We start from the raw sequence: 12,793 nt of genomic DNA on the forward strand, positions 1-12,793 counted from the left end.
TCAATCCTTTTAGGTGTATACCCAGAAGTGGAATTGCTGGATTTTATGGCAACCCCACGTTTAACTTTTGGAGGCGCTGCTAAACTTCTCCATAGCAGCAGCACCATGTCACGTCCCACCAGCAATGCATGCATGTTCCAACTTCTCTGCACACTCAGCAACATTTGCTATTTATCCATTTTAAAAAGTACAGCCATCCCAGAAGGTGTAAAATCGTATCTCACTGTGGTTCTGATGCACATTTTCCTAGCGACCATCAGGGACTTTGTGGGAACATGAGAGCACAGACCAGGCCCCAGTGGGCAGACGTGTGGTGCAGAGCCAGGCTGGCTGGTGGAGATAAGTGAGACTCCTTAGAGCTTGTGTGCAAGTCACTGTACTGAGGAGCCGGCTATGGCTCGATGAGTCTCAATTAGGAAAGGCCGGGGCTGGTGAAGGAAGGGAGGAGGGCATTCTTTGTCCTCACCACATCCTGAGCCTGTGCCCCTGACTCCACCACTTCCCTCCCTGGCCACAGAGCTCAGGACAGGGCCGAGGAACCATGTCTGCATTCCTGACTGCCCTCTTCTGTCTTGGTGAGTCCTGAGGGTGGATCTGGGAACTGCTGAAGGGCAGGCATGGACTGCCAGACAAAGGATGTTTTTAAGAATTTGTGGCTGGGCGCGGTGGCTCATGCCTATAATCCCAGCACTTTGGGAGGCTGAGGTGGGCAATCACAAGGTTAAGAGATCAAGACTATCCTGGCCAACATGGTGAAACCTGATCTTTACTAAAAAATACAAAAATTAGCTGGGCGTGGTGGCATGTGCTACAGTCCCAGTTACTCGGGAGGCTGAGGCAGGAGAATCGCTTGAATCCGGGAGGCAGAGGTTGTAGTGAGCCGGGATCATGTCACTGCACTCCAGCCTGACAACTAAGCGAGACTCCGTCTCAAAAATAAAAAAAAAGAAAAAGAAAAAAGAATTTGTATCAGTAATGAATTTCAGGACAAAAAAGGACCAATGAGAGCCCCTTCATTTGTTGGGTGGGGAAATGAGGGGCCAGCAAGGTGGCGTGTTTTGTATAAGTTATTCCAGTTTATTCATGGCTGGGTCAGTAAATGAACAGAGGTATCCTAGTGTTGGTCGCAACGTTGTTCCACTACACTACAGTTGCCCTTTTTTAAAAAAATGTGGGCCAGGCACGGTGGCTCATGCCTGAAATCTCAACATTTTGCGGGGCTGAGGCGGGTGGATAACCAGAGGTCAGGAGTTCGAGACCAGCCTGGTTAACATGGGGAAACTGTGTCTCTACAAAAGTACAAAAATTAGCCAGGCATGATAGCAGGTGCCTGTTATCCCAGTTACTCTGGAGGCTGAGGCAGGAGAATCACTTGAACTTGGAAGGCAGAAGTTGCAGTGAGCTGAGATCATGCCACTGCACCCCAGCCTGCACAACAGAGAGACTGGGACTCAAAAAAAAAGGCCGGGTGTGGTGGCTGTCACCCGTAATCCCAGCACTTTGGGAGGGTGAGGTGGGTGGATCACCTGAGCCCAGGAGTTCAAGATGAGCCTGACCAACATGGAGAAATCCTGTTTCTACTAAAAATACAAAATTAGCTGGACGTGGTGGCGCATACCTGTGATCCTAGCTACTCTGGAGGCTGAGGCAGGAGAATCACTTGAAACTGGGAGGCGGAGGTTTCTGTGAGCTAAGAATGCACCATTGCACTCCAGCCTGGGCAACAAGAGTGAAATTTGGTCTCAAAAGAAAAAAAATGTGCACTTGATATCAGGACAAGATTATGGGCTGAATTTGTCAGTATCCCCTACAGTAGCGGAGTAAGAGTCTCTTGAAGGATGGGTGATGGGTCAAATGCATTTCTGCTGCCTATTCCTCACTGTGTAAGCCAGACACAGTGGCTCACACCTGTAATCCCAATACTTTGGGAGGCAGAGGTGCGTGGATTGCTCGAGCCCAGGAGTTTGAGATCAGCCTGGGCAACATAGCGAGCCCCTGTACCTACTAAAATTAGGCACGTTGAATGCATTATTGCCTTATTTCTTCAGGAGAATTTGACCACTAACGGGACAGCGTCTCCAAGAGGCTAAGGAAGGAGATGGTTGTGGTACTGGAGATGAGAGGGTGAACTGCAACTATAAACAAGCTCTCATTCATTATTCATACACAGATGTAGTATTCTTTTAATTTTTATGCAACTTTATTTGAGACAGGGTCTCACTTTTGTCACCCAGGCTGGAGTGCAGTGGCATGATCACGGCTCATTGCAACCTCAACCTCCCAGGCTCAAGCAATCCCTCCTCCTCCATCTCCTGAGTAGCTGGCACTCCAGCTGCACACCATCACGCCTGGCTAATTTTCGTAGTTGACAGGGTCTTGCTATGTTGCCCACGGTGGTCTCAAATTCCTGTGCTCAAGTGATCCACCCACCTCTGCCTCCCAAAGTGTTGAGGTTACAGGTGTGAGCAGCTGTGTCTGGCTTAGTTTTTGCTTCAATAGCTTTCGGAATACAAGTGGTTTTGGTTACATGGATTGAATTATATAGTGAATTCTGAGATGTTAGTGCACCTGTCACCTGAGTAGTGTACATTGTACCTACTGTATAGTTTTTTATCCCTAGCCCCCCATCTGCCCTTCTCCTTCAGTCTCTAACGTCCATCACAGCACTCTGTGCCTTTGCATACCCACAGCTTAGCTCCCACTGACAAGTGAGAACGTACAGATTTTGGTTTTCCACTCCTGCATTACTTCACTTAGAATAATACTTTCTAGCTCCATGCAGTTTGCTGCAAAAGACATTATTTCATTCCTTTTAATGGCTAAGTAGTATTCCACACTCATTTATTATTTATGTATTTATTTATATATTTTTTTGAGACAGAGTTTCACTCTTGTTACCCAGGCTGGAGTGCAATGGCGCGATCTCGGCTCACCGCAACCTCCGCCTCCTGGGTTCAGGCAATTCTCCTGCCTCAGCCTCCTGAGTAGCTGGGATTACAGGCACGCGCCACCATGCCCAGCTAATTTTTTTTTTTTTGTATTTTTGGTAGAGACGGGGTTTCACCATGTTGACCAGGATGGTCTCGATCTCTTGACCTCGTGATCCACCCCCCTCGGCCTCCCAAAGTGCTGGGATTACAGGCGTGAGCCACCACGCCCGGCTATTTCTTTATTTTTTGACACGAAGTCTCAATCTGTTGCCCAGGTTGGAGTGCAACGGCGTGATGTCAGCTCACTGCAACCTCCGCCTCCGGGTTTAAGCGATTCTCCTGCCTCAGCCTCCCGAGTAGCTGGGATTACAGGCACCCTCCACTACACCCAGCTAATTTTTGTATTTTTAGTAGATACAAGGTTTCACCATGTTAGTTGGGCTGGTCTGGAACTCCTGATGCCTCAGCCTCCCAAAGTGCTGGGATTACAGGCATGAGCCACTGCGCCCAGCCCCTAATTTTTCTTACAGGTTCAGGGGTACACATGCCGGTTTGTTATGTGGGTAAATTGCATGTCCAAGGGTTTGGCATACACATTATTTCACCAGCTAGGTAGTGAGCGTAGTACCTGACAGGCAGTGCTTTTTTTTTTTTTTTTTTTTTGAGATGGAGTCTTGCTCCATTGCCCAGGCTTAAGTGCAGTGGTGCAAAGTTGGCTCACTGCAATCTCTGCCTTCTGGTTTGGATGATTCTCCTACCTCAGCCTTCAAAGTAGCTGAGATTACAGAAATCCACCACATCAGGCCAATTTTTTAATTTTTAGTAGAGACGGGGTTTCACCATGTTGGCCAGGCTGGTCTTGAACTCCTGACCTCAGCTGATCTGCCTGCCTCAGCCTCCCAAAGTGCTGGGATTACAGGCGTGAGCCACCGCGCCCCACCTCCTGATAGGCAGTTTTTTGATCCTCTCCCTCTTCCCAACCTCTACCCTTAAGGAGGCCCTGCCTGTCGTCCATCTATGTGTCCAGGTGTTCTCAGTGTTCAGCTCCCACTTTTAAGTGAGAACATGCAGTATCTGGTTTTCCATTCCTGTGGGAACAGAACGTGGATGGAGCTGGAGGCCATTATCCTAGCTCCATCCGTGTTCCTGCAAAGGACGTGATCTCATTCATTTTTTTTTTTTTTTTTTTTTTTTGAGACAGAGTTTTACTCTTTTTACCCAGGCTGGAGTGCAATGGCACGATCTCGGCTCACCGCAACCTCCGCCTCCTGGGTTCAGGCAATTCTCCTGCCTCAACCTCCTGAGTAGCTGAGATTACAGGCACGCGCCACCATGCCCAGCTAATGTTTTGTATTTTTAGTAGAGACGGGGTTTCACCATGTTGACCAGGATGGTCTCGATCTCTTGACCTCGTGATCCACCCGCCTCGGCCTCCCAAAGTGCTGGGATTACAGGCTTGAGCCACCGTGCCTGGCCGACCTCATTCATTTTTATGGCTGCATAATATTCCACAGTGTATCATACCAAGTTTTTTCTTTCTTTCCTTTTTTTAGTACTACAGCACTTTATAACAATAGAGAGTAGGTGAAGATACTACGTGCTAACACAAACAATATGATACACAACCTCGGGGGAGAAGCTGGCAGGGAGCATGTGGCAGAGGCCACAGGTTTACACTAAGAGCCTTTCAATGGACTGCTGAATGGACTGGATCTACTGTTTCAGCTGTGAGCCTTCTGTGATGGTGACAGAACAGGCGATGACAGGCCTGCAGGCCCCACAGGCTTTCCCCAGGGCCTGCTTGGAGCACACAACCATGTAGGGCATGGTCTTGTCTTTACACAGCAATGGGAGGTACAGAATGACGTCCAGTGGCTCGGCGTCTACGGCCATCACAGTGAACGCAGAGATGCCCCTGTTGAGGGTTTTGGTGGCCTCACCGCTCCTTTCCTAAGCTGCTCATAGTTACATGTCTGCTGAATGAGGTCTAGTAGTTTCTTGGTGAGGCGGGCATCGGCGAGGGAATAGGCCTTTGAATTCACATTGGCCTCAGTCACGGCTGCGGCTCTGCAGTCTGGGCACCCCACCAAGTTTTCTTTATCCAGTCCACTGCTCGTGGACAGCTAGGCTGATTCCACGTCTTTGCTACTCTAAGCACTGCCGCTGTACGTTGTGTAATCATATAGATAACGGAAAGTATTACTTTCCCAGTGACCCAATCGTACATTTGATGAATTCTGGGGACTAACGCATCCCATTAGTGTGGGATTTTATTTATTATTATAACTATTATTTGAGACAGAGTCTCACTCTGTCGCCAGGCTGGAGTGCAGTGGTGGGATCTTGGCTCACCGCAACCCCTGACTCCTGGGTTGAAGCGATTCTCCTGCCTCAGCCTCCCTAGTAGCTGGGACTACACGTACGTGCCACTATGTCCAGCTAATTTTTGTATTTTTTTTTAGTAGAAAAGGACAGTGTTGGCCAGGATGGTCTTGATCTCTTGACCTCGTGATCCACCCACCTCAGCCTCCCAAAGTGCTGGGATTACAGGTGTGAGCCATGGCGCCCTGCCAATGTGGGTTCTACTGCATATATTACATATACAATAAAATAAAATGCAACGATATACGATATGCAATACTATTTACAATACTTGTCTATACAATTGCATCCTGTTGCCTATGTGCTGGATATTGTTTAATACTGGGAGACGGAAGGGAGGAGATGAAGGGACAGCAATGTCTGAGGTCACATTCCTCACACCCCCTGAGGAAGTCAGTGTGCAATGCCTAACACTAATGAACCCACAGACAGTAGTATGCATACTTTTTTCTAGAACCATGAAGATGTAAAAAAATGCCAGAAGGAACAACAGAAATAGTAAAAAATGTATGCAGGGCAGGGGCAGTGGTGGGAGTTGGACAGGATGGACAAGGAATCTCAGTTTGACTTTGAAAAGGTCTACTTTTTGAGATGGGGCCTCACAACCTTGTCCAGGCTGGAGTGCAGTGAACACCATCTTGGCTCCCTGCGGACTTGACCTCCTGGGCTCAAGGAATCCTCCCACCTCAGCCACCCCAAGTAGCTTGGACCACAGGCACATAGCACCATGCCTGGCTAATATTTTTTTTTTGTGGTAGAAATCAGGTCTCACTATGTTGTCCAGGCTGGTCTCCAACCCCCGACCTTAGGTGCTTTGGCCTCCTTGGCCTCCCAAAGTGCTGGGATTACAGGTGCGAGCCACTGTGCCTGGCCTTAAAACAGTTGTAACTGTGGTGAAATGAACAGAACTGAAAGTCTGCTTTACCTAACATTTGGTACATTCAGTGTTGTGCAACACCATCCTCTATCTAACTGCAAAACATTATGGCACCTCCGAGGAAACCCCACGCCCGTCAGGCAGTCACCTCTCGTCCTCGCTCTCCCCACCACCCCCAGCCACGTGTCTGTTTTCTTCTCTGTCTTCTGTAGATTTAACCCTTCTGGATATTTCACGTAAATGACGTCGTAAACTATGTGGCTTTTTCTGACTGGCTTCTCTCACTGAAATTACATGCCTGTGTGTCTTTTGAAGAAATAAGTGATTAGGAGAGAATAAAGCACATGCATGCAAATGTCTTGTCACCGCGCCCAGCAGGCAGCAATGTCTATAAAAGTCAGTCCTGGCCTCTGGTCTCTTTCTTCTCTCCTCAGGGCTGTGTCTGGGGCATGTGCAAGCACAGAGTGGTGAGTCCTTCCCTCCTGTGGGATCCACCAGCAGGTGGGGGAAGTGGGTTCCAGGTGAGGTCTGCAGGGAGGCTGACCCAGCCCTGCTCCTCCTCTTCCAGGACCACTCCCCAAGCCCTCCCTGCAGGCTGTGCCCAGCTCCCTGGTGCCCCTGGAGAGGCCAGTGACCCTCCGGTGCCAGGGACCTCCGGGTGTGGACCTGTACCGCCTGGAGAAGCTGAGTTCCAACAACTACCGGGATCAGGCGGTCCTCCTCATCCCAGCCATGAAGCAAAGTGCCGCTGGACGCTACCGCTGCTCCTACCAGAACGGAAGCCTCTGGTCCCCGCCCAGCGACCAGTTGGAGCTCGTTGCCACCGGTAAAGGACAGGGGATTGGAGCCTGGGACTGTATGGGCCTCCGTTTGGACACAAATATGGGGGACGTTAGGCTGGGCACAGTGGCTCACGCGTCTAATCTCAGCGCTTTGGGAGGTTGAGGTGGGCAGGTCACCTGAGGCTGGGAGTTCGAAACTAGCCTGACCAACATGGAGAAACCCATCTCTACTAAAAACACAAAATTAGCCGGGCATGGTGGCACATGCCTGTAATCCCAGCTACTCGGGAGGCTGAGGCAGGAGAATCGCTTGAACCCAGGAGGCAGAGGTTGTAGTGAGCCAAGATCGAGTCACTGCACTCCAGCCTGGACGCCAAGAGTGAAATTCTGTCTCAAAAGAAAGGGGGGGACACTGAGAATAGGGATTAGGGCCTGGATTAGGGTGAGGCCAGCCAGGCACTGGCCTCGTGGGTGCTGGTGCCACAACATTTATGAATCAATGTGAATAATATTTTATTTATTTTTCGGACACAGTGGCTTCCTGTGTCACCCAGACTGGAGTGCAGTGGCCGATCTTGGCTTGCTGCAGCCTCTACCTCCTGGGCTCAAGCGATCCTCCTGCCTCAGGCTTCCAAGTAGCTGGGACTATAGGTGTGCGCCACTACGCCCAGCTGGTTTTTTTTTTTTTTTTTTTTTTTTTAAAAAAGGGGTCTTTTGACAGTTTTCACAAAAGGCATAAAAAAAAAAAAAAAAAAGGCTGTGTGCGATGGCTCACACCTGTAATCCCAGCACTTTGGGAGGCCAAGGTGAGTGGATCACCTGAGGTCAGGTGTTTGAGACCAGCCTGACCAATATGGTGAAACCCCATTTCTACTAAAAATACAAAAATTAGCCGGGTGTGGTAGCGCCACCTGTAGTCTCAGCTACTTGGGAGGCTGAGACAGAATTGCTTGAACCTGGGAGGTGGAGGTTGCAGTGAGCCGAGATTGTGCCATTGCACTCCAGCCTTGGTGACAGGGCGAGACCCTGTCTCAAAAACTACCACCACCAAAACCTTTGTTTTGGATTAACTTTTAGACTGACAGAAAAGCTGCAAAAGATAATACGAATGGAAATATTTTACCTGGGATCCCTTCATGTTAACATCTTACATTTGTTACAACTAAAAAATAAAGATAGCACTGCTACCAGTGGCTCACACCTGTAATCCCAGCACTTTGGGAGACTGAGGTGGGAGGATCACTTGAGCTCAGGGGTTCGAGACCAGCCTGGGCAACATAGTGAGACCCCATCTTTACAAAAAATTAAAAATTAGTGGAGCATGGTAGCAAGCATCTATAATTCCAGCTACCCAGGAGGCTGAGGCAGGAGGACAGCTTGAGCCAGGGAGGTCGAGGCTGCAGGGAGCTGTGATCAAGACACTGCACTCCAACCTGGTTGACAAAGTGAGACTCTGTATTAAAAAAAAAAAAAAAAAGAAAAAAAAACAAACATGGATATATCCAAGGTATACAACTTGATGTTTTGATATACGTATCCACTGTGATAGTTACCGCCATCAAGCTAATCCACATACATCACCTCCCACAGTTAACTTTTCTTTTGGTGTGAAAACACTTATAATCCTCTTAGCAAATTTCAAGTGTACACTGTAGTATTGTTACCTGGGGTTGGACAAATTATTTAATGCCGTGTGCCTTAGTTTCATTTGTTTTTATTTTTATTTTTTGAGATGGAGTTTCACTCTTGTTGCCCAGGCTGGAGTGCAATGGCGCAATCTCAGATCACTGTAAACTCTGCCTCCCGGGTTCAAGCGATTCTCCTGCCTCAGCCTCCCGACTAGCTGGGACTACAGGCATGCACCACCACGCCTGGCTAATTTTGTATTTTTAGTAGAGATGGGGTTTCTCCATGTTGGTCAGGCTGGTCTCAAACTCCTGACCTCAGGTGATCCGCCCACCTTGGCCTCCCAAAGTGCTGGGATTACAGGCGTGAGCCATTTCGCCCGGCCAGTTTCATTTATAAAATAGGGACATGAATAGTGATGATTCGTAGGTATTTGTGAGGATTCACTGAATTGATACAAGTCATGAGTTTGGAAGGCACCTGGCAGCTGGCACTTTCACCCACGTTTACAGTGCAATGACTTCATGCTGCAGTAGAAACTTCCGGCATAGCCTAAGCTTAAGCTCTTTACTTGCTATCATCACATTTCCCGTGCTTGCTAGGCCACAGGCACTCTGCTAAATGCGCGCCGTGTGCTGTCTCATTCAATCATCCCCTGCTCCTTTTTGCTTTTGAGATGGAGTTTCACTCTGTTGCCCAGGCTGGGTGCAATGGTATGATCTTGGCTCACTGCAACCTCTGATTCCTGGGTTCAAGCCTCCTGCCTCAGCTTCTTGAGTAGCTGGGATTACAGGCACGTTCTACCACGCCTGGCTGAGTTTTGTACTTTTAGTAGAGTTGGGGTTTCACCATGTTGGTCAGGCTGGTCTCGAAATCCTGACCTTGTGATCTACCCACCTCAGTCTCCCAAGTGCTGGGATTACAGGTGTGAGCACAGCAGCCGGCCCAATCATCCCCATTTTAACAAAACAAGGCAGTGAGGCTCAGATACAGAGGGAGATTGGTCTCCAGGGCCACGAGCCCCTAAAGGCAGAACCAGGGTTTGCACCAGACACTAGGATATGGGCACAGCCTCCCTCCGTAAACTACTCATGACTTGACCTCTCTCTGAGCTTGGGCAAGGGAGTGCACTCTCTGGGAGAGATACAGCCATAAAGCTCCCCAGCTTAGGCAGGAGGGGGACCTCCCAGTCCCAGCTGAGATACTGGCCTTTAACACCAGACTTCCTTTTCTCCTAGGAGTTTTTCCCAAGCCCTCGCTCTCAGCCCAGCCTGGCCCAGCGGTGTCCCCAGGAGGGGATGTGACCCTACAGTGTCAGACCGAATATGGCTTTGACCAATTTGCTCTGTACAAGGAGGGAGACCCTGGACCCTACAAGAATCCTGAGAGATGGTACCGGGCTAGCTTCCCCATCACCACGGTGACCGCCGCCCACAGCGGGACCTACCGGTGCTACAGCTTCTCCAGAAGGGCCCCATACCTGTGGTCGGCCCCCAGTGATCCCCTGGAGCTTGTGGTCACAGGTAGGGGTGTTGTAGACCTTTCTTCCTCAAACTTTATAGGTCCTGATGGCCATTCCAAGGGGAGGGGCCCTAGGTATGAAGGAAATGAGAGGGCAGGAAGCCCTGGGCTGCAGGCAGCTGGGAGGATGTAGGTTTTCCTTTTTTTTTTTTTTGAGACGGAGTTTCGCTCTTGTTACCCAGGCTGGAGTGCAATGGCGCGATCTCGGCTCACTGCAACCTCCGCCTCCTGGGTTCAGGCAATTCTCCTGCCCCAGCCTCCTGAGTCACTGGGATTACAGGCACGCGCCACCATGCCCGGCTAATTTTTTATATTTTTAGTAGAGACGGGATTTCACCATGTTGACCAGGATGGTCTCGATCTCTTGACCTCGTGATCCACCCGCCTCGGCCTCCCACAGTGCTGGGATTACAGGCTTGAGCCACCGCGCCTGGCCAGGTTTTCCTTTTTTTGATGGAGTCTCACTCTGTCACCCAGGCTGGAATGCAGTGGTGCGATCTCAGCTCACTGCAACCTCCACCTCCCAGGTTCAAGTGATTCTCCTGCCTCAGCCTCCTGAGTACCTGGGATTACAGGTGTGTGCCACCACACTCAGCTAATTTTTGTATTTTTAGTAGAGACGGGGTTTCACCATGTTGGCCAGGCTGGTCTCGAACTCCTGACCTCAGGTGATCTGCCTGCCCCAGCCTCCCAAAGTGCTGGGATTACAGGCGTGAGCCACCGCACCTGGCCTCAATTCAATACATTTTAAGAAGTTTTAAAATAACAAAACAAAACAAAGAGTTTTTGGAGTTGTGTAACCATGACAATCCAATTTTAGCAACTTCCATCACCCTAAAAAGATCTTGCGCCCATTTGTGGTCACTTCCTCTTCCCACTCCCAGCTCCAGGTAACCACCTGTCTACTTTCTTTGTGTATAAATTTGCCTTCTCTGGGCATTTCATATAAGTGGAGTCATACACTACATCATCTTTCATGACTGGTTTCTTTCACTCAGCGTAACGTTTTCAAGGTTCATTCATATTGCAGAGTGAATCAGTCTTTCATTCTTGTTTTTTAAATTTGTATTTGTAATGGGCAAATCACTGTATACGTTTACAGGGTACAATGTAATGTGTTGATATATGTATTCACTGTGGAATGATTATATCAAGCTAACTGACATATCCACCTCACCTGCCATTACCTTACCTACTTATCAATTCTTCTTTTTTGGGACGGGGTCTCGGTCACCCAGGATGGAGTGCAGGGGTGTGATCTTGGTTTACTGCAACCTCTGCCTCCCAGGTTCTGTGATCCTCCCACCACAGCCTCCCTAGTAGCTGGGATTACAGGTGTGCACCATCATGCCCAGCTATTTTTGTATTTTTTGTAGAGATAGAGTTTCACCATGTTGCCCAGGCTGGTCTTGAACTCCTGGGCTCATCTGATCCTCCTGCCTCTGAAAGTGCCGGGATTACAGGCATGAGTCACTGCACCCGACCGTCTTATAATTTCTTTGTAGTAAGAATGTGTACTCTTTTAAGAATTTTGAAATATACAATGCATTATTACTAATGATGGCTTCAACTTTTTTCTTTTTTTGAGACGGAGTCTCGCTCTGTAGCCCAGGCTGGAATGCAATAGCATGATCTCTGCTCACTGCAGCCTCCATCTCCCGGGTTCAAGTGATTCTCCTGCCTCAGCCTCCAGAGTAGCTGAGACTACAGAGGCCTGCCACCATGCCTCGCTAATTTTTGTATTTTTAGTAGAGATGGGATTTCACCATATTAGCCAGGATGGTCTCCAACTCCTGACCTTGTGATCTGCCTGCCTCTGCCTCCCAAAATGCTGGGATTACAGGTGTGGGTCCCGGGCCTGGCCTCAAACATCCACAGCAATCCACTGATGTAAGCTACTTTAGACTCACTTTTCAGGTGAGGAAACTAGGTTACAGAGATATTTCATTATTTGTTGAGGACTCACATGACCAGAGCATTTTTCTCTCATTTTCTGATTTCCCAGGAACCTCTGTGACCCCCAGCCAGTTATCAAAAGAACCACCTTCCTCTGCCAAAGGTAAGTTCTGCAGGATCCATTCTGGTGTGCAGGGTGTGAGGCACATGGACTCCTTCTCTTTCCTTTCTGCCTAGGTTTGTCGATTTACTTCACTTGTTTCTTTAAGAAATTTGCTTTGTTTTAAAAACCCTTTACTTCAGTTGGGCACAGTGGCTCATGCTGGTAATCCCAGCACTTTGGGAGGCCAAGGTGGGCAGATCATGAGGTCAGGAGTTCAAGAACAGCCTGCCCAACATGGTGAAACCCTGTCTCTACTAAAAATATAAAAATTAGCCGGGTGTGGTGGCACGCACCTGTAATCCCAGCTACTCGGTAGGTTGAGACAGGAGATTGCTTGAACTCGGGAGACAGGAGGTTGCAGTGAGCCAAGATCATGCCATTGCACTCTAGCCTGGGCAACAAGAGCGAAACTCTGTCTCAAAAAAATAAAAAAATAAAAAAAAAATTAGCTGGGCGTGGTGGTATGTGCCTGTAGTCCCAGCTACTCAGCAGCCTGAAGCAGGAGAATTGCTTGAATCCGGGAGGCAGGGGTTGCAGTGAGCCATGATTGTGCCACTGCATGCACTCCAGCCTAGGTGACAAGAGTAAGACTCTGTCTCAAAAAAAAAAAAAAAAA

At 48.9% G+C, this 12,793-nt stretch overlaps 1 protein-coding gene and 1 pseudogene across 3 annotated transcripts in view; one reads left to right on the plus strand and one right to left on the minus strand.

Moving 5' to 3' along the window:
• The first annotated feature begins 208 nt into the window (after positions 1-208).
• The window catches only part of GP6 (glycoprotein VI platelet), a 27,327-nt gene continuing 14,742 nt past the window's right edge, over positions 209-12,793 (plus strand). For all 3 annotated transcript variants that reach the window (XM_032263152.1, XM_032263153.1, XM_032263154.1), the window contains exons 1-5: positions 209-575; positions 6,624-6,656; positions 6,758-7,015; positions 9,836-10,120; positions 12,124-12,177. In XM_032263152.1, the coding sequence (XP_032119043.1) occupies positions 542-575; positions 6,624-6,656; positions 6,758-7,015; positions 9,836-10,120; positions 12,124-12,177 (664 nt within the window). In that variant the 5' untranslated portion in view covers positions 209-541. The remainder of the gene's footprint in view (positions 576-6,623; positions 6,657-6,757; positions 7,016-9,835; positions 10,121-12,123; positions 12,178-12,793) is intronic.
• LOC116539884 lies at positions 4,475-5,183 on the minus strand (annotated as a pseudogene).

Source organism: Sapajus apella, unplaced genomic scaffold, assembly GCF_009761245.1.
Source record: "Sapajus apella isolate SASKATOON/1434 unplaced genomic scaffold, GSC_monkey_1.0 scaffold135, whole genome shotgun sequence".
Taxonomy (NCBI): Eukaryota; Metazoa; Chordata; class Mammalia; order Primates; family Cebidae; genus Sapajus; species Sapajus apella.